Source organism: Anopheles ziemanni, chromosome X (assembly GCF_943734765.1).
Source record: "Anopheles ziemanni chromosome X, idAnoZiCoDA_A2_x.2, whole genome shotgun sequence".
Classification (NCBI taxonomy): Eukaryota; Metazoa; Arthropoda; class Insecta; order Diptera; family Culicidae; genus Anopheles; species Anopheles ziemanni.
Genome location: NC_080707.1, coordinates 9,269,682 through 9,288,786, shown reverse-complemented (window position 1 = coordinate 9,288,786; position 19,105 = coordinate 9,269,682). Strand labels below are relative to the sequence as shown.

The 19,105-nt window shown below is 40.3% G+C and overlaps 1 protein-coding gene across 1 annotated transcript; it reads right to left on the bottom strand.

Annotated features, from left to right (window-relative positions):
• Window positions 1-14,846: 14,846 nt before the first annotated feature.
• On the bottom strand, window positions 14,847-18,721 carry LOC131291004 (uncharacterized). Its single transcript, XM_058320196.1, has 9 exons — window positions 18,551-18,721; window positions 18,105-18,328; window positions 17,632-17,998; window positions 17,532-17,595; window positions 16,427-17,396; window positions 16,224-16,362; window positions 15,958-16,087; window positions 15,352-15,638; window positions 14,847-15,290 (listed from the first exon to the last, which is right to left on the bottom strand). The coding sequence occupies exons 1-9, from the start codon at window positions 18,719-18,721 to the stop codon at window positions 14,847-14,849; spliced, it is 2,796 nt and encodes a 931-aa protein (XP_058176179.1).
• Window positions 18,722-19,105: the final 384 nt, after the last annotated feature.

Genomic DNA, 19,105 nt, shown 5'->3' with positions numbered 1-19,105 from the left:
TATAGTAGAAACAAACAACTTTTAACAATGCTGTCTATTCGTACCATGTCGCACAAGCTTTTTCACCACTGTTAACCTATGCCAAACGCAACAAAGAAGCAATCATGTGGATAAACCCTGAATACTCATCATGCCCATCGTCCAGAGCTAGAAGGGTTAAAAGTAAGAAAGAAAAGAAACAAAAGTCTTTTCATTTTCATTAGTCGCTAGGATGAGCAAATTGATGAGGAAATAGATGCACGAAGGAAGTGAAAGGCATTGAGAAAACAAACATAATGGCATGGTCTTTAATCATGATCATCCGAAACCGTAGTTTTTGTGCATACATATAAATATAAAAATATATTTAGAATTTGTTTTAGAAAAATCCATTCCAAATTCAGAAATGTTTGCTAGTTATTCTATTTAAAATCTTGTCCTTTTATACTAAAATGTATGTTTACAGCAGTATGTATGAAACGTTCTTAATTATCTTTTCATGTTCACTCTTTTCTGCTTTAACTATAATCATAATTATAATGTCAGTGAACAAAACAATCGGTGATTTCTATTTGATCTCTCTTGAACAACATTAATAATTAGTAACTTTATCACAGAGGAAAACCGGAAGGGATGATCCTTGCTTCATCAGCAGTAAGTACCAGTGAAAGTTAAAAGTTAAAGGGCATTTCCAGCGTTTTATAATTAATTCTGATGACAAAGACAATCGTTATAATTATGTTCTGTTCTGATTTACTTTCTTTTATCGTTTGTTCTTCTATGTTTATCTCTTCTGCACTCGTGGATATCTAATCTTCTGGTACAAAAAGGGTCCTGTATCAGTTAGGATTCGAACCCATGCCATTTTTCATGCCATAGTATCCGCGAGGACCCTCTTAAACATTCTTATTACCTTTGAAAACATCCAACATCTACGATAAGAACTTCTATTTCAAAATTAAAGCACATTGCGTCAAAGCGACGCGTTGGTATGTTGAGTGCTAAGGATGTCCAACCGTCGGCGTCTCAGCAATGATCTCTGTGAGTTATATTACGGAGATTTTTGTGTTTTCACCATCAGGGATCCTTTCCACCACCACCTCTTCCCTCCACTGATGATGTAACGGATTCTAATGAAGCTTTATTAAAACAACCAGTGTCGGGAGGAAAAATGTTCTAACACAAACACATTTTGCTTGACGCGCACAAACACACACAACTTCTACCTGGAAATTGCGAGGGTAATTAGCATTTCCCAGCCGTTCCGGTTGGATGGCTTCATCGAGACGAGGAATTTCATTTTCTCTCGCTCGGTGGCCACCTTGTCCGCAGGGATTGACGATGGTGTTTAAATTGAAATCGAGCGCGAATAGCAAACGAAGACAAATGGTAATGGAAATGTCACTGCATTCACCGGACGGTGGGAAATCGATACCGTTCTTAAGCTCATCCATCAAACATTCCAGCACCATCCAGGCGTCGGCTGCTGGTTGGAATGGGGTGGGTGAACCGTAGGAGGCAGCACAAATGGTGCCAATACGGAAGCTCGGGTGCTGATTGAATTTAGGAACGTAAGAATAAGTTTATCGAACAGAACAGAAACTGTGCTGCTGAGGCTGGTTGTGTTGACCGGCGTGGGTGGGAGATGGTTTTCCATAGCCCTTTGGATGCCATTTTCACGTTTTGGTTTGTTGATGTATTTTCGTTTCTCTTGCATACACTTTCAATAGTTAAATATTTACGCTAAGCATTAATATCAAACTAGTTTTTATAGTTTTCGGTACATTACGAAAACCACTTGATATTATTTTCATTGAATAAATCTCCGTTAGATATCTGATCCAAAGTCTTTTACTGCCATAGAGAAGGAAAAAATGCCAAATAAACAACCTGTCAAACGAATTGTACTGTTCGTCAACTATTTTTGTTTTTGGAACCGATTGAAATATTGTGAATAGAAGAATAGAAAAGAATACAAAAGATGATAAAAATGTTAGATCTTAGAAGGTTTAATTTTAATTGCCATAACAAAACAGAAGGAATATTTGTATCAACTCGAAGTTTAACAAGATGAACACAAAGTCGTTTCAAATAGTTTCGAAAGTATAAAACGCATAAACCATATACCAGTGTGATTACATAGCACTGGTAAAATTACTTTATGGGACAAGTAAGAACCTTTGTGGAACAAATACTAAGAAACAATTTATTTTTCAATATAATATCAGCTCAAGCCGACCTGGCAAGGTCTATTAAAAAGGGTTTCAATGTCAGAAGAAGGATAAACTGTAAGGACACAGTCGGCTTTTCCGTTTCCGGGTGTATCTCATGTTTTAGCCTGAACCCTCAGGCCGTATGACTTAAGGCATTGGATAAAGTTGGTTATTCTCCCGTGCGACGATCGTTCCTCCAATGTCGCCAACTCCTTCCAAGGACGCTGTACGACTGCATGTTGTTGTCCCTTGCCCCGAAAATGGTTTGCCACTATTGTGGCATTCATTGGCGGTATTGCATTCATTTTCCCGCTTCATCGTCACCTAGCACATTCATTGGGCGATGAAGGGATATTACGCCTTTTTTATACTTTCTGACCCGAAAGCCCCAATGTCGCTGGATCTTTCCACCGGCAACAAAACCGGGCCCGCGTGGAAACACGGATCGTTAGTGTTTAATGTTATTTTAATGATTTCAAACATTCGCTGTTGATGTGTTTTTAAGTGACTATAAATTTTGATTACGGTTGCGCGCGTTGCTCATGTCACGCTGCCCTCCAATATAATACGTTCGCCGCTGTTTGGCTTCCATTTAGGCCAGCCAGCCTTGTTTTGTTTGCTCCTTAGGCACGAGGAGGTCCTCACAAGGTTCCGTTTCGGCGGACCACTGGAAGATGGAAGGAGAAATGTCAGGCGGCATTGCAAGGGGAACTCTGATGGCCTACCTTACGCAAGCAGACAACCGTTTAACAGGGACATCCGACCAAACGTTATTCTTTTTTCTCTTTTCATTAATTCACTGAACATTTGCATACGGGCTTCCACTGTCCGCTCTAATGTATATGTTACTTCATTAATTGAGGTTTTATTAACTTTTGTTGTTGTCTGTATTTCCTATGTTTAGCAACAAGTGAACTCGAACAAATCAGCTGCTAAAGCACGTATTGACAATGAAACTGTTTAACACTTTACTCTTTTCACTACAATTGTCACTAAATCAGCAGTATCAGATGTTAAAATCACAATATTTTACTTTGAACCCATTCCCGAATGTTCTACAGCGGTCAATGTTTCATTTACGAAACGATATTACTTTGTCATTATTAAGATCTTAAAAGAGCTCCACTTTAGTTCATTTATTGTTCATCTTTTAGAGTTGTGAACTTCCTTGCTCGGTGTTCTGCAATCTTATTGTTCGTTCATGGTGTTTCTTTTCACACTTCTTTCACAACTTGTTAGAATGTGTTAGAAAACGTTTTGGTAAATTTTGTTATTTATGTTAATGTTAGTTGATTGATTGATCATCTTTTGGGATTCTGAATTTCCTTGCTCTGTGTTCTGCAATCTTATTATTGTTCGTTCATGGTGTTTCTTTTCACACTTCTTTTTACAACTCGTAAGAATGTGTTAAAAACATTTTGATAAATTTTGTTAAAAATCAACGGCAGTTTCATTGTTGTTAACATACGATCCGATGCAATATTGATTTCAAAACGAAATAACGGATACCTGCCAGAACAGCACATTCTAGAGCGCCTTAACGTTAAAAACCCCCCGACTGAAGTTCGTTGAGCCTTCTTGCCCTCTTCTCAATTCTCTCTATATATGTGCTTCTTGGCAACACACCTCACACAAGTATCTTGACCTTTAACATCGTTTTTTTTTTTATTACTATTCCCCATTCCAAATGCATTCTGACATTCCAGACCTGAAGGAAGAGGCTAGGAATTTTTGTTTGTTTTGGGATTTCTCTCACACCTTTCGAATATGGATATTGGTTTGAGTGAATTTTCCATTTGATTTTCATTAGCACAATTTTTCCCATGCTGCTTCCGTCTTCCGTCTGGCCGGCCAGTCAGAAGCGACAGCTTTCAGGTAGGCCTGCCGTCGCCGGTCGCACCACGTGCCCGGGGCTTTTGCTTCGATTGCTCGCCTTCGCAGCAATTCTCAAGAGATCCATTGGGTTCTGCCCTCCCCGCTGCTTCACCTATTCGCACGCGCATCGCATGTCCTTGTTTAGCGAAGCAACCGCCCGGTCGCTAAAACCCGACCGAGATCGGAAGCGAGCGAGGGTGGGCGCACAAGGCATTGAAATTCCAATCACATTGCAGGAATGAAATTTTCCGTACCATACCGAACCATTTTCGCCCGTCCGCTCCCTCCGTTGCGTTGCAAACAACCCCCGATCCGCTTAAAACGCCTAATAGAACCTGAGATGCGGGAGAAAACTTTAAGAAAACCAGGTTACGACGATGCCAAACTCGGCCCCAGAAAATTGGCCAACTGATGAGGGTAGTTGAAGGCAGTGGGAAACATTTTGTTTTACTTTTTCCTTTATGTTATCCCTTTGTTTGGCGTATGTTTTTCCATTGCGAGAATAATCAAACTTCTTTCGGCGAGATTTGTGTTTGTTTTGGGTGGCTTGTCTACTTCTTTGCACTTCTTTGCTGTTATGACCAATTGTTTATTTGCTTCAACTTTGATCGAAGGTTCTCTCCAGTGGCCTACCCGGGGATTTAGAGACGATCATCAAGTATAGCCGGAATCCGGTTTTGTTTGTGTTTCCCTTCGGGCCGAGCGTTTTAAGACAAGCTACCTTAAGGCGAGCCACCGAGGTTTGTTCGCTAATCGTTTCCCCCTTTACATTGTTGTTCTCCGATATGTTGCTCTGTTATTTTTTTCAGGGTTTTTCGCCGTAGAGTATTATTTCACTTCTATATTTCAACTTTGAGTAAAGTTTTAGAATAATAATGCTAATAAGAAACATAACATAACATATTAATACAACATATTATTTCTTTTATTCGTATTCTTATGTTAGTTTTTATTGTTATTGTTATTATTTTTATTATTTTTATTAACATTATTATCATTATTAATTTGGTTTATTGGTCTTTACTTTACTCTCATCATTTCTAATCATCTTTCTAAATGTCTCGAAAAATTAAGCTTTTATCCTGAGACCGTTCCATCCGATCATATGTTTGAGAAGTATTAGCGCCACGTGTACACTGATGGCTATAAAGCACCCACACACACCTGACAACTTTGGCGCATCAGGTAGCAAATGGCAGGGCAAGTATGTTTCAGCCACAACATTTTACTATTTTCTTATCCCCAGCCGGAAGCACTCTGTCTTTAAGGATTCCGCCTGTTGTAATGGTTTGGAGTTTCTTTACATCCTGCTAAGATGAGAACGAAACAGTGGTTAACCGTTTTTCTGCCTGGTAGGTTTCATCCCTTGACAGGAGTGTGGGTTCAATATGACTTCTTTTTTGTACTTGTAGTTTAGCGGATTTTATCTTTCTACCTTCCAACAAGTAGATTCCAACGGCCCTTGTCCCAGGACAAGCTTTCTTTTCTTCGTTCGTTCGTCCATCGTCAAGAAACGAGTATTAAAATGCTTACACATTCACAAAACGTTTTATTACAATTTTAATAATGTTGTTAGGACGCGTCGGCTGCTCGATCTTCGGTAAGGCTGTGGCACATAGTTCCCGCCGTCGTCGAAGGGACGAACGCCACCGAAGATTACACCGTCTGGACTTCAAGGAAGGTAGCACAATCAACTATGCTCGGTTTTTTTTCTCCTCCATGTCTTCCTTAAGCGGACGATATACAAACGCAGAAGGACTTTATTCTGAACACAGAGACATTGTTGCTGTTTCCCTTTTTTTGCACCGTTTGGCTTTCTCAATTCAGCTTGCTGTTTTCTTCTTTTTGAATGTATATTTTATAACATTGTGTGTTCACGATTTTTACGGTATTTTTGTTCGTAATTGTTTTCCTTTTTCCAAAATTGAACAAAGGCTCCAAGCAGGAAAAAGTACCGAAAAAATATAAAGTGGCATGTCAAAAATTACCAAAACGATGAATGATCATGTAACAATAACATTAATTATAAAAATATAGAAATTTTCGTGTTGTAAGAACTAAACGAAAAACTAAAAAAAGTTTCTCAAGCTTTACAAAACTGTACATTGTTCTAACAAAAACGTACGTTTGTATCCGACCTACAGCTAGAAAAGAAAGTATGTCTCAAAAGCTACATAAATTTGGATAATGTTGAAAGACCTTAGAAACTTGTCAACAGCGGTTAACATCTTCAAAAATATTGCAAACTCCCTGATATCGACAAAAACGGACAATAATGTGTTTTGAGAGCGCATATAATTTTCTAATCTGTCAATCCGTATTATAGCTCTATAGAGGGACGATTACTGGATATTGTAAAAACAGTTGGCACACTTTTTCAATTAATTGAAAATTATGAAGTTGTATATTCCACACAATTTGCTGAATGAGAAGGGTGGCTAAAGCGGATCAACAGTATTTAGCACCACAGCCGGCGTTCTTTCTCCCCGTGACAACGAGGGCAATCGATGCACTGCTCACCGCTTACACCGTGGAAGATAAAAGACAGCTGGTCGGAAATTTGGCCAGCCTACGAATTCCATTCCCTTCATAACAAGAAACACGCGGCCATGAAATGCTGCTTTGAATAAATCATCATGCTGTCGACCGGAGCGAAAGCGTGCCTTGAGAGGGTGTAGATGGCAGCATTAGCAATGACAGCTACGGGGGTCGACTACGCCGCCTAGCGCTGGTCAAGATGGGTTTTGCACGTTTTCGGGAAGCTACGCCTCTGCCAGCTTTACGCTGACGTGGGTTAAGACAACGAGGTTAGCGCACAGGTGCCGGGCCATCCAAAACACCCTCGGACCCCCCCCCCGTACGATCTGCACAATGGAAGATTTATTTACTCTGCGCCTCACTGCTTCCGCCTTCCGTGCCAACCAAACACCCACTCCACGCCGGTACAGCCTTGGTGTTGGGGCGAGACGCTGGAAAACCACGCGGGGTTGCGTGGCGCGATTTTCAAGCAAATCATAATCTTATTTATATTTGGCCGGATTTATCAAACTTGATTTGAAATTCCATTCTTCACTCCGAACAACATCTTATTCTATTCATACTCTTTTAAATTTCACAGTTTCACATTCTCTTTTCAAATTTTCAATTTCACAATTTCATATTAATTTTCTTTAAAAGCTTCATAGTCTTCCACGGTGACTGCTTGTTCGACGGCTAGCAATGAATTTCTTTTGATGAATTCTTCAAAGTGGCCTTCTCCCTAATAAAACATTCATACCCCTTTGACGATTTCATGGGAAGTGAAGCTTTCATCAATTTTGATATACTTAATTCAAGGTTGTGTGAATTAGTTTACAATCGAAAGCACTTTATTGTAATTATTTGAAAATCATTTTTTCAATCTTTCAAATTCAAAAGCCTTTAATTGTCGATCAAGAAAACGCTGAAACGTCGCGAAACGGTTGTTGGGATTATTCTATTTCCTATGACTTTGAAACGTATTGGATGAAATGGAACAATCTGTTACCATTTGTGTCATCTGTTATCTGTTATTGTTTGTTCGTTCCGAGCATCTGGTTAACGCAATGTTACTGCAAAATTGGCGTTTTTCACTTTCATTTTGCATTTGAGTTTTTCCTCATTTTTTTTTCCTTCACTTTACTTCTTTCTAATCTAACTTTTCTCCCTTCAACTACCACGTTCTCTGATCCGCTCCAGCTTTAAGCAATCGCCACAGGCACCGCCCCGAAAAAGGGGTACATCTCTCGGCAGCTCGTCAAACCGCGAACGATGTGATAATGATGTTAATTTTAATTTTGTTTATTTAATTCGTATTCAAAATACGTCTGCGCCTTGCAGCAAGCCGCTCCGCCGGTTCCGCCTAAGACGGGGAACTAATTTTCCATTCCATTCATTACCCGCACCCACGCTCACGCTTCGGTAGACCCCGGTCGGTTTTGGGGGATGATTCTTGGCTTATCATTCCGTGCAAGCCCAAGGCGCGTTGAATGGTAATCTAAACTCGTTCCGGGGGAAAAAAATGGGAAACTGTGGAGGGAAAATGAAAAAAGGCACAGATGAAACGTGCCTTAGTAGGTTCATTTCAAGATGGAATGCAAAGAGGCTTATGCTTCAATCTATTCATCCTTGCTCCATTTTCCGCTTTCGCTGCTTGATTCACTTTACATGGTATCACATTTTCGTAAAGGAGTTGCTTTACTGTTCCAGTTGAAACTCAATTAGGTGTTAAAATAAATAAATAAAAAAGGGTTAGAGACTTGCTTCATGATGTAAATATGTAAACCAAAAATCATATGCAATCAATAGCTTAGTCTTAATGTGAGGAAATTACGTAGAATTTCGTCTTTGCACAACCACAAATACACTTATATTTCATTGTCTCTCCCAATCCAACTCACTGAAAACACCTGTCCAGTGTAAACCTTTCCAATTCAATTATTGTTTTCAGTTTCCAGTTGATATTTTCAGCATCCATTAGTTGCGAATACCTCGCAGAGCCCAATACCATAAGACTTGTTATTTTCCAGCTGCGCTATTTTCAAATGAACCCAAGAGGATCACACTGAAAATCCGATCAATATAATCCTATGATAGGATGGAACGACACGAGATGCGTTGCAAGTACAGCGATTGCCAAACAATCGCAAACAGACGGGAAGCGCTGTTGGCTTAGTCCTACCGCTAAAGTGCGGTTGATTGAGAATAAAACCTTCACAGCTCCCATCGGAATGCGAAAAGAAGAAGAAAAAAAACCCATTTCTAGTGGGGTTTGTCGGAGGAAGACGTGGAAATCCTACTTGAGATACAAGGATTTTCCATTCCGGAGGTTTTCCGTTGAGTCAGAGTGATAAAGTAAAAACAATCACTTAGCGAGGATAAACGGTACTCATCTACTAAATTGGTAAAGTCGTTTGTTAAGACCATTTTCATGCCCAAGTGCTAAGTGACACAATGACGCCAGTGGAGCTCAAGTGAGTCACAATTGTGATTGTGTGAAAAATTATCTACCGTTTTGCTCCATTACATTAAACACTTCCTACTTATATGAAACAACTTATTTACAAGTCAAAGGAGAGAAATATTTCAATATTTTTTACTAACGTATCATATTAATTGAGTTATAATAAAACAATCTTCTTATAGATTATATTTGCTTATCTTTCTGAGAAACTATTCAGAAATATGTTTGATTTTTTTAAGTAAACACCTACCGTGCCTAGTTGCGTAAAGGCAGAGATAAGATTAAAGCAATTAACATCCAATTTTCACCTTTCTTCCGGTCAATGCCGCAAAAACCTTGCCCTCCTTCAAACATGTTTGCGGTCTGCTCGTACTTCCATTTACGGAATGCAAGTAGACTGCGCTTCACTCTGTGGGCAGTACGATTTCTTCAAAACTAGTACTGAGGAATCGCAGAGTCGGAAGAAAAGTAATAAAAACACAAGCGCGCAGAGGCAACTAGGAACGCGAACGCGAATCTTTGTAGCAAAACATAGTCCGGGGCAATCGCGCGACCGTCGGCTGCAGGTGACTTCAAAGTCCACCTTTTCGCTCGGTTGAGCTGGTGGATGTAAAAATTAATTGCATTAATATTTCATGAAGCGTGCTTTCAAATAAACATTTCAAGTTCGCGCGTGCTGGATAATGCTAGATGGGTAGGAATTCGTAGACAGCGCGGCAAGGATGGTTAAAGTATGTCGAGGTTGGCGGAGGGAGAGGTTGGTATGGGCGAAGGCGGCAGTTTAGAGGAACATGACCGACTATCTTCTTATGCTATGCACAGATTAGAAAAGCAAAAGTAAAACGAAGAGCAGCGCACGGCTTCCGATGGGAATGCTGGGCTAAGAAACAGTTTTATTTTACTTTCCAGTAGAAGAATAAGCGCTTTGGAAATGGCTATACCTGGCGGACTTTATGAAAAAATAATTATTAACAGAGATTTCGAAGGATGGAAGTTGCAGAAATGGAAATAGTAGTATAGAAGTACATGTTGCAGTAATAGAAGTGATAGGAAAGTAAGATTTCTTTCAAAGTGAATTAGATAAAAAGTAGTACAAGTTAAATAGTAATAGAACTGGCAATGTTTCAGAAGAGAGCAAGTAAAACTTGATTTTAATATAAAAAGACAGACTTGCAATCAACTGAACTCATGAACTGAATAGTTCTTTAAATTTGAAAATTTGAATGAAAAAATGCGCGTTGACTTGAATATGAAAAAAGACAGACTTGCAATAAACTAAATTGATGAAAAATCTAAAAGTTCTTTTAATTTAGAAGTGAAATGAAAAAATGCGCTTTGATCAAAAGTTTACCACAAAATTTGCCAAATCCAAGGTTTACTACCTTTGATTGTATTTTCTCGATAAAACAATTCTCAAATGTCTACACGAATTGCATATAAACCCACCATGTGTATTTTATAAATCTATCTGGCCTGTCATACTAGTGAAATTGCCTTTTGAGATGCTCTGAAAACACGAACACCAGTGTCTGAAGCTAATCTCATCAACAAATGCTTACATTGATTCGCAAACAGTCAGACGGGAGCAGTTGGAACCATATGACACGCACGGATGACAAAGTACTCTTGCATTACGAAAGTAGAGATGGTGGAAAGTTTGCGCAAAGAGAAGGAACATTTATACCAACTCTAATTACAGTTTGATTGCCACCGACTTAAGCGCCCGCACGTCACCGCAAATTTACCAGTCCTTTGACATGTCTTCGGATGATGGGGAAAAGTCAAAGAACTAACTTTCTCGTTTCGCACTACGCACCGCCGCGTCACCAGGCGGCGGATTTTGTAACATTTGGCACTATGTTTTCCTTCCCAACCTGTTGATTGGTTTTGACAAATGCTGGGGAAAGTTTCAAGGCGGAAACAAAATCGATCAACCCTTTGATTGAGCGCACATCCGAGTAATCAAATCCGATTGCCGATGTAGCAGTAACCATGCCATCTACACGTTCCAGTCTTTCATATTTCAATTGAAATCAGAATTAGCGATTATGAAATGACACGAACTATGTTTCTTCATTCCAGTTAACATATTTCTGAGCTCATTCTATAATTTAAATGATGCTTTTTAATCTGATATCTTAATCTAACAGTTATATTTATTACTTTCGTTTGTACTTTTTCCAGTTCAGCACAAAGTTGTATAAGTTAAAACATATACAAAAAAAAGTTAGAGTATTAATACCGAAAACCAACGTACTTAATTGTGACAAATGATTTTGTAAAACTGTGGTTGTTGCTTTGCGTTGGTTTGTATCTTATAGTTGGGTTTGGTCCTAAGTGTGTTTATTCATTTCAACTGTAGTGTCCTCTTTGACGTGACGTATGTAAACATTATTTTACAAAGATATGATAATAGTTATGAGTTTTAATTGTTAGCTCTTAAAATTATCCGTCCGTAAGACGCAAAACTGAAAACACTATTGAAACAATTCTTTAGAAACCAAAGGAAGGAACACAGGAACGAACCTAAAAAGTGAGCAGAACAAGTAATATAGTCAAAAGTACTCACAGCATTTCATCAATTGAATTGGCACGGCTCAGAATGTACCACATGCAAATGAAGTACACGAGTGGCGACAGGTCCTAAGACCCTCACCACCACGAAATTCACAACATGCTATTGAGTTTTCCAATTTTGCTCGTACAGCTGCCCCTGTCAATAGTCGTGGTTAACATTCTTTCACATCGCCGCAGAGGTTATGCGAAATTGGATCTTTATTACAGTGAAAACGAACCCAATTGACCTGATTGAATTCCTGCACGCAAAGCATCCCGGCATTAAACAGATATTGCAGCTCGTCGCCGCATTCTTTAGAAAGTCTCTACCCTTTCTGAGATGGCATTTTTGTCGTGATTTGTTTCGGAGTTGTTTTGTCACATCTTCAAGTGTAAAATGAAGCTACGTATTGCCGCCACTATCTCTTCATCCATATTATTACACTGTCTCCTAAAAATGTTTCCTTGAACGGCTTAATAATTCCTTATACTATTGTATTTATTTTATTTGTGAAATAATAGTAAAGAACTAAATTAGCACGAAATTGAAATTAATATCAAATTAATATCAAACATGTTTGACATATCAAAAGTAGATAATCATTAAGGATAACTAGGATAAATTAAAGAAAATAGGTAAAACCATTTAGATAATAGCGCTCGTAGGATTGTCGAAAGGGATCCTTACAGTTGAATCGGATTGTCTTTAGACATAACAAGTGTTATTGATTATTTGTTATTTGTTTTTTTGTCATCCTCATAGATCTTTTTACTGCATTTCAAAGAAAACAATTATTTAGAATAGGTTGTTTGTATTACTACAGTTCGAATAGTTGATACTCTCATGCAAAAAAGATCATCGCGAATATTTGAATTGATGATCAGAAGAACCGCAATAGAAGCAGCAATGGAATTATTAAAATGGCAGTAGTATTCCTTTAGAAGGGTGGATTTGCCATCAGTGTGCAGTAATTCTAAATCGCGACCCCGTACATAAACTAAAAACATAACAAATTCGAACAATTTTATCGAATAAGACATTTGAATAATATGTAAGTGTTCTTAGTTATTGTTGGTCCTTCTTACATGGAGCATGCTGTGCAAAATGATACCACAACACCCGTCGACTGAACTGTTCCGAACACCACTGCCAGCCTAAAAACACACAATGCCTTCGAGAGCTCGTATCATGTGCTCGAATTCCCCTTAAAGTGTACCATAAAATACTTGCTATAACTGGTGGGGGGTTGAACTGCTCGAATCGAAGAGTAGGGGAATGTGATACTCAAATCTGATCAACCAATCATAGCACGAGACGAAAATGGTGATGACAAAAAGTACACGACGATCCCTAATGCTACTTATTTCCAAGGTTAAGATTACAAGTTTTTTTCTGCGTGCAAATATCTTTAAAAAGAAGGTTTCTTAGTTGTTTGGTATCTATTATATACGAAAAATCACATTCATCTCATCATATCAAGTTTAAAAGGACTGATACAACAAACCAAAAGGATTTGCCTGATTCGATCCATTCGAGCTTAGTTGATTTTTTAGCCACAGTAGACTGAAAGTTCGGAGAGTTTGACTCTTGATCAGAGTGTATTAATGTAGTATCGTCTACTGAACTGTGTACAAAGTATACATACAACTTGAGGCTATTATAAAACCGAACCTTTCGCTGAGATTCAGCTCCAATTCGATTGCATAATCTTTTTTCTTATCGCCAATAAACATTCCATACCCTTTTTTTACATCCAGCATCTTTGCTCTGTCGTTTCGCAAAGTTTTTTTCCTCCTTCCTTTTTTCCGCAATTTCGTAACGATGGAGACGCCTAGTCGGTTGTAAACTATGAGCTACATGAATAGGAACAAAAACATGTAAAATAAATACTTCCTCGTCACAAATCAAGTCACAAATAATTCAAAAAAATATATTTAGGCATCCAAATTGATGGCTTGACACGAAATGTTTGAGCTGTTTGCTAGAATCGAATCCAGTGTGCCACTGAATTAAAAATAAATCTTACCACATTTCGGGTCTCGTTTTCGAGGAAACGTTTTGTTTAAATGAAGAAAACTACAAAGCAATTTATTACATCAAGTATATTTCTTAGAGTAAGTAAGTTTTTTGATAGAAACATGTACGTACGCGTAATATTTATACAGGGTTTTTACATTTAGAAATATTCCTCATTTAGATTATAACAAACGAGATAACACGATTCACTTGTAATGAAGATTGCGAATGAGAACATTACGTAGTGCAACCTGCTATATGTCAACGGTGATCTCACTTTTATCACATCCAAGTACGTGGATCATATTCTGAAAGAATTCTATCGTAAAGAGCCTCACTAACACAGGTACTGTTTGGTGAGAGTGTCAAGTTCTACATTAACTGCCGCTCCTTTAACAGCTGAAGGGTAAGGAATGATTGCCGACTGTGGTTCTTTGTTAAAAGAAAGTAATTAAAACTACTTTAGGATATCAAAACAATGATATGTAAGTTTTTGAACAAAAAGTAATATCTTTCTTTCAATAAAAATATATGATTTTTAAAAGCGACATTGGATTGACTTACTAATAAAGAAGCGCTTACAAAGAGATAAGACGACCGAGGGACGAATACTGTGAGATTTTCATACATTCAAACGGTTTAAGAGTTTGAGAAACCCACTCATGAAATTGTCATCAAATTTAAGCTGATCCACACTCAAAAGGATCGAAAACCTTGGGTTCAAAAATTTCTCGCACAGTAAGTATCAAATTCTATGAAGCTTCATGCAACAAGTGTCTTGCTATGCTTTGCAAATTGGTTTCATATCAACAATTGCTACACCTTAATAATCGAACAAAACTGTAGAAGATTAAATAAATTTACATAAAAGCTCAAATTGAACAATAAAATGAAAATTTGCAGGCATGTCCTTGCATATGTTTTTTTTTGTTTTTCAAATAATGGAAGACGTTTCAACAAACACTGCTTTGCGTCGTCGATAATGTTGTTGGAATTCAAAAGCTCTTTTTGTATGAACGAATGCAGATCATCAAGAAGGGGTTTCATGTGACAATATCAACGTAGGTCAAGATGTCTATAATATCAAACATCTCAATGTTTGTTGAGAGTTGTGGTCAGAACAGACAATGTTTACATATCTTCTGTGTAGAACTTCTTCATCTTTTAATAAAGTAAATGTCTATATTCGCGAACAATGTTCAAAGCACAATTGTGTTATCTAAATTTACTCCAAAGGATCACTTCTTTGCTTAACTCGGCCGTCGTTCGCGTTCGGTTTGTCTCTCCTGTGCTGCTCCGAGGTGCTGCGCAGCCCGTGCCACATGGCCACCGGTTTGCGCAGGGCCGTCAGCATCTGGTGCCAGTGTCGCAGTCCCTTCCCGGTCGTACCGCTACCGATAATGACGTGACCGAGTGAGACCAGCTTTACGCTCGGCTTGCGGGTAACGCCGTCCACCGAAGGCTTCCGGCCGTTCGTACCGAGGTCTTCCGAGACACACGCCTCCACCCGCTGCACCATCTGCACCACGGAGAGACGAATTTGCACCACGTTCAGCATGTACGGTGGCAAGCTGAAGATGATCGCCTCATTGTAAATCGGAAACTGTTCCGCGCGCTTCACGGACGTCTTTTTCTTGGAAATCTTGCGATCGTTCTGCAGCAGATAGACCTGTCAAAAGAAGATTCAGTTAGGTGCACAGGTTGCTTCTCAACACAGCTCACAAACTCACCTTGACGAAAACGTTTCCAGCTCCATCGGACTCGAGAGCCATTTCGTTATCCAGCGCCTTCGGTTCATTACTTCCACTAGCACGCAGCGCACTACCCGAACCGCGGTTTTTCAGTGCAAGGTTCCGTGCCTTCACCACCACAACCGTAAGCCGCTCCGCCGTCGGCAGGTAGCTTAACGAAAGCATCAATTCACCCAGGCCCAAATTCCGGTGGCTAGGATCGATCAGCTTCATCCAGTTAGTTACAGGTAGCTGAATGTTTTCATCTATATGAATCTCGGCTTCTCCTGTCATTGAATAAGGAAAATGGTGGTTAATATCAATATAATATAAATGATTCATTCTCTAAATTACATTGAGATTGCGTTCTCTCAACGTCTCACATTGCTCTTTTGGGAAGAGATTAGCACGCTGCTACAGGCATTCAACAAGCAGTAATCATACATCAAGTGTCTGTACTCTACTATACACACCACGATATAACACCGTTTGTTGTACTTCAGAATTACAAAGTTAAACTGCATACTCAACATTTTTCAACTAGCTGTCCAGTTATCCAATTTCAAATCAATAGCCTGATAGAATATCAGAGACCTTTTAACTTACCTATCAATGTTTGTGAGTTGGCACTGTTGAGATAGAGATAAAACCAAAGCGAATGACGTACAGCTTTACGGTTGCTTATCCAAAAACTGAATGTTTCTTGGTAGCTTGGTTGTTTCGCGTGTTTGCATACCTAGTTTTGAAGAAACCAAAGAGTATAAATCGTTTAAATTGTCTTATGAGTATCCCAGTAAATAACCAATTATTCAAACTAGCTACTGAAAGGTTCTGCACATCCTTCAGGGTATAAAAGCCGGCAGTCACCTCACCTTTGTTTGGCGCGCAGTACCGTCCGCAGGTATGAGCAACACCTTCACGAATGTATCCAGCTCATCGACTTCAGGAGAAAGAACCAGATCCTTAGCTTCCCTTACCGTCACCAGGAGTTCCTCTCGGTCGTCGGTAGTACTTAACCCATGAACGAGAATAAGGAAATCAAACTTTTACTCAAGCATAAATCCTTTCCGAAGACTAGCCGTGTTCATACCTGCCTAGTTGAAGCCCAATGCACAGGTATCCGGCAGCTGGATGGCTCGGACTACGAATAAGATCGGTGAATACGACCGACGACTCTGACGCAACCGACTCGCAGGACGACGACGGCAGGACCGTCCCTGGGTTATGCTCAGTTCGGAAGCTATCGATGCCAGATGAATGAATACCATACCTCATCGGAAGTTCGGCCGCACTCTCGTTACTTTCGCGATGCTGTGTTAACGAGTACTGCTCGAGAAAGGACTCTGACACGGTTTTCTGCAGCGAATCGCGGCTGCTATATAAATATCCGCAGCTGGCCGACCCGACGTTTGCCCCGGCACTTCCCCACTGGTACTGGCTGAGGTCTTTGTAGGATGCATTTTTGGCCAGTGGCGACGGTGGTACCGAGCACGAGTTGGAAGCGGACGCCTGTTGCGGATGCCCGTCGGATGCCGACAGAATTGCCTGCGACTTGATGAGCTTGCGCTGGCTGAACTCAGTTTCCGAGTACGATCGATTGCGCAGGATATGCTTTATACTGCGCGACACTGTCGGCACCCGAATGCTTTCGGTGATGTCGGAACGCGGCGAGTCGCGGTATTTGCATGGTGACGACCTACCACTGCTTGAAACACGCGGCGAAATCAACGGAGGCTTGCTAAAGATGGTACTAAACTCGGAAACTGGAGACAACGACGCCGGCTGGGCTTCCACGGATGTTTCTGCAGTGGAGGTTCGAGTTGCGTCGCTGGATGTCACTGGGAGCTGGGTAGCTACAGGGGTGGTTGAAGGCATCAGTGGCTTGCTGACATGTGGTGTTACGACCAACGGCAGCTCTGCCTGCTCAGATATAGTTCGGTTAAACTGTTGGTAGATGTTCAGTAGTAGTTGATTGCTCTCGATCAGCCTGGACATCCTTCGCAGATTGTTGATACGCTTGTGTGTCCCCCGTAATGTATCGTCTTCTAACACTGGAGGTGCCGGTGGAGGTAGCTCTGGCACCTCAGCTGACGTACTCACACTACTGCCAACTGTACTAGAAATCGGTGTACTAGTACTATTGGAGCTAGGTAGTAAATGTGTACCACCAGGAACTGGGCGATTGAACAGCGATTGCACCATAGCCGGATCAAAGTTGAACACACAGAATTGCTGTTGCGGTTGCTGTTGTGGTTGATCAAAAGTCTTGCTGGATGCCACGGGAGAATCAATGAACGGGTTGTTCGCTGACTTGAGGGGATGGAACTCAGAAGAACTTGACACGGCGGAATTCGGCACAGTCAGCGGCGAAGGTACTAAAGGTGATACCTGCTGATGGCTACTTTTGGAAATACCGTGCAGCAACTCTTCCTGCTGCTGGGACGTGTTGAGAAAAGGATTGGTACACGACAGGTGTTGGGTCACTGGCACTGTTTGATCAGGTGGTCGCACCGTCTTGTTTGATTGTTTATCCTGCGGTGAAATCAGGAGCGGAAAAGATATAGGAGCCGAATGTTGCTTGCGAGGTACCGGCCGAGGTATGGGCGAGATAAACACCGTTCGTGACGTTGGGGCTTTCGGTTCCGAACTAAAAAAGAAAGGTTAAGGTATTGAAACAGATAGAAACAATGTCAGAGAAGTTGATTACTGGAAGTACAAATAACTAGATATATCCAATTAATAACTATTCTTACATTTGCCGCAGGATCGGTTTCTCACGCGAAAGTTTTGCCTCTCTGGGTGACGGGGCAGGTCGCAACGGTTGTGGTGGGATGTCAGGCTCTTCTGTGGAGTTGCGCCAGGATGGAAAGCTAATACCAGACCGCGGCCCGTACTGCGGCTTATAGTCGCGGTCCACAGAATCGAACCGTTGAAAGCTTCCCGTGGACCCTAGCAAAATCTCTGATCCAGAATGCATCTACAAATAATGTGGAAGTGAAAAGTAAGAACCTAATGAGTTACTGTACACCTACTATATGTGTGTGATAGACCACTCTCTACTAGAGTTTGTATCTTATAGCATTTCTCAGGATTTCATCATATTTGCGAACTTCGCACGAACTTCTGACCTTATAGTGTAACATATGCAAACTATTCTTAATTCCTCAGATAGAACAGTAAAAATAAGTATGGAAATTACCAGATAGCCGTTAGCGTTGTACAGTCTCATCTTGGACAGTTTCAGCTTGTCTTCGCGGCTCGAAAGAAACCATGCGATATCATGGGGCTGAACTAATCGGCAGAGCAGCAACAGAACGATCAGGAGAGTCGCGGTCAATGCCATGCAGGAAATAAGCACAGCGGTATCCATGGCGTACGCGGAATGATGCACAAAGCTGCCGGCTCCCTCAACTAATATTCACGTAAACACTGTGCGTCGTCTGGGTGCACCATTTCTTCCAGTGTTATCTATGAAAGCCAAGGATACAAATATACATCAAAATAAAAGGTACCAGCAAGCGTTTGTACAACGAACCGTTTTCACACAATGTACCAACTAACTTTGTAAATGGACAGCATGGGGAACCTTCTCAAAACAAGTTGTGAAATCAAAAGACTAACCTCAAAGATCAAATCAAACTGTCTAAAAAAGCTATCGAAAATTTCTCAACGTAGACAGTCTATAACAAATATTCATTGGAGTGAAATATGCAGAAAAGCTAAGCATTTTAGTAAACTTTATGTTTCATCTGGG

Bases quoted from the DNA above. Each gene is read 5' to 3' on its own strand.
- LOC131291004 (XM_058320196.1), bottom strand. From the start codon at position 18,721: ATGGATACCGCTGTGCTTATTTCCTGCATGGCATTGACCGCGACTCTC. The intron at 16,363-16,426 runs GTCTTCGGAAAG...TCATGGGTTAAG, and splicing joins GGCAGGTATGAACACGGCTA to TACTACCGACGACCGAGAGG. The intron at 15,639-15,957 runs GTAAGTTAAAAG...ATTCAATGACAG, and splicing joins CAACTCACAAACATTGATAG to GAGAAGCCGAGATTCATATA.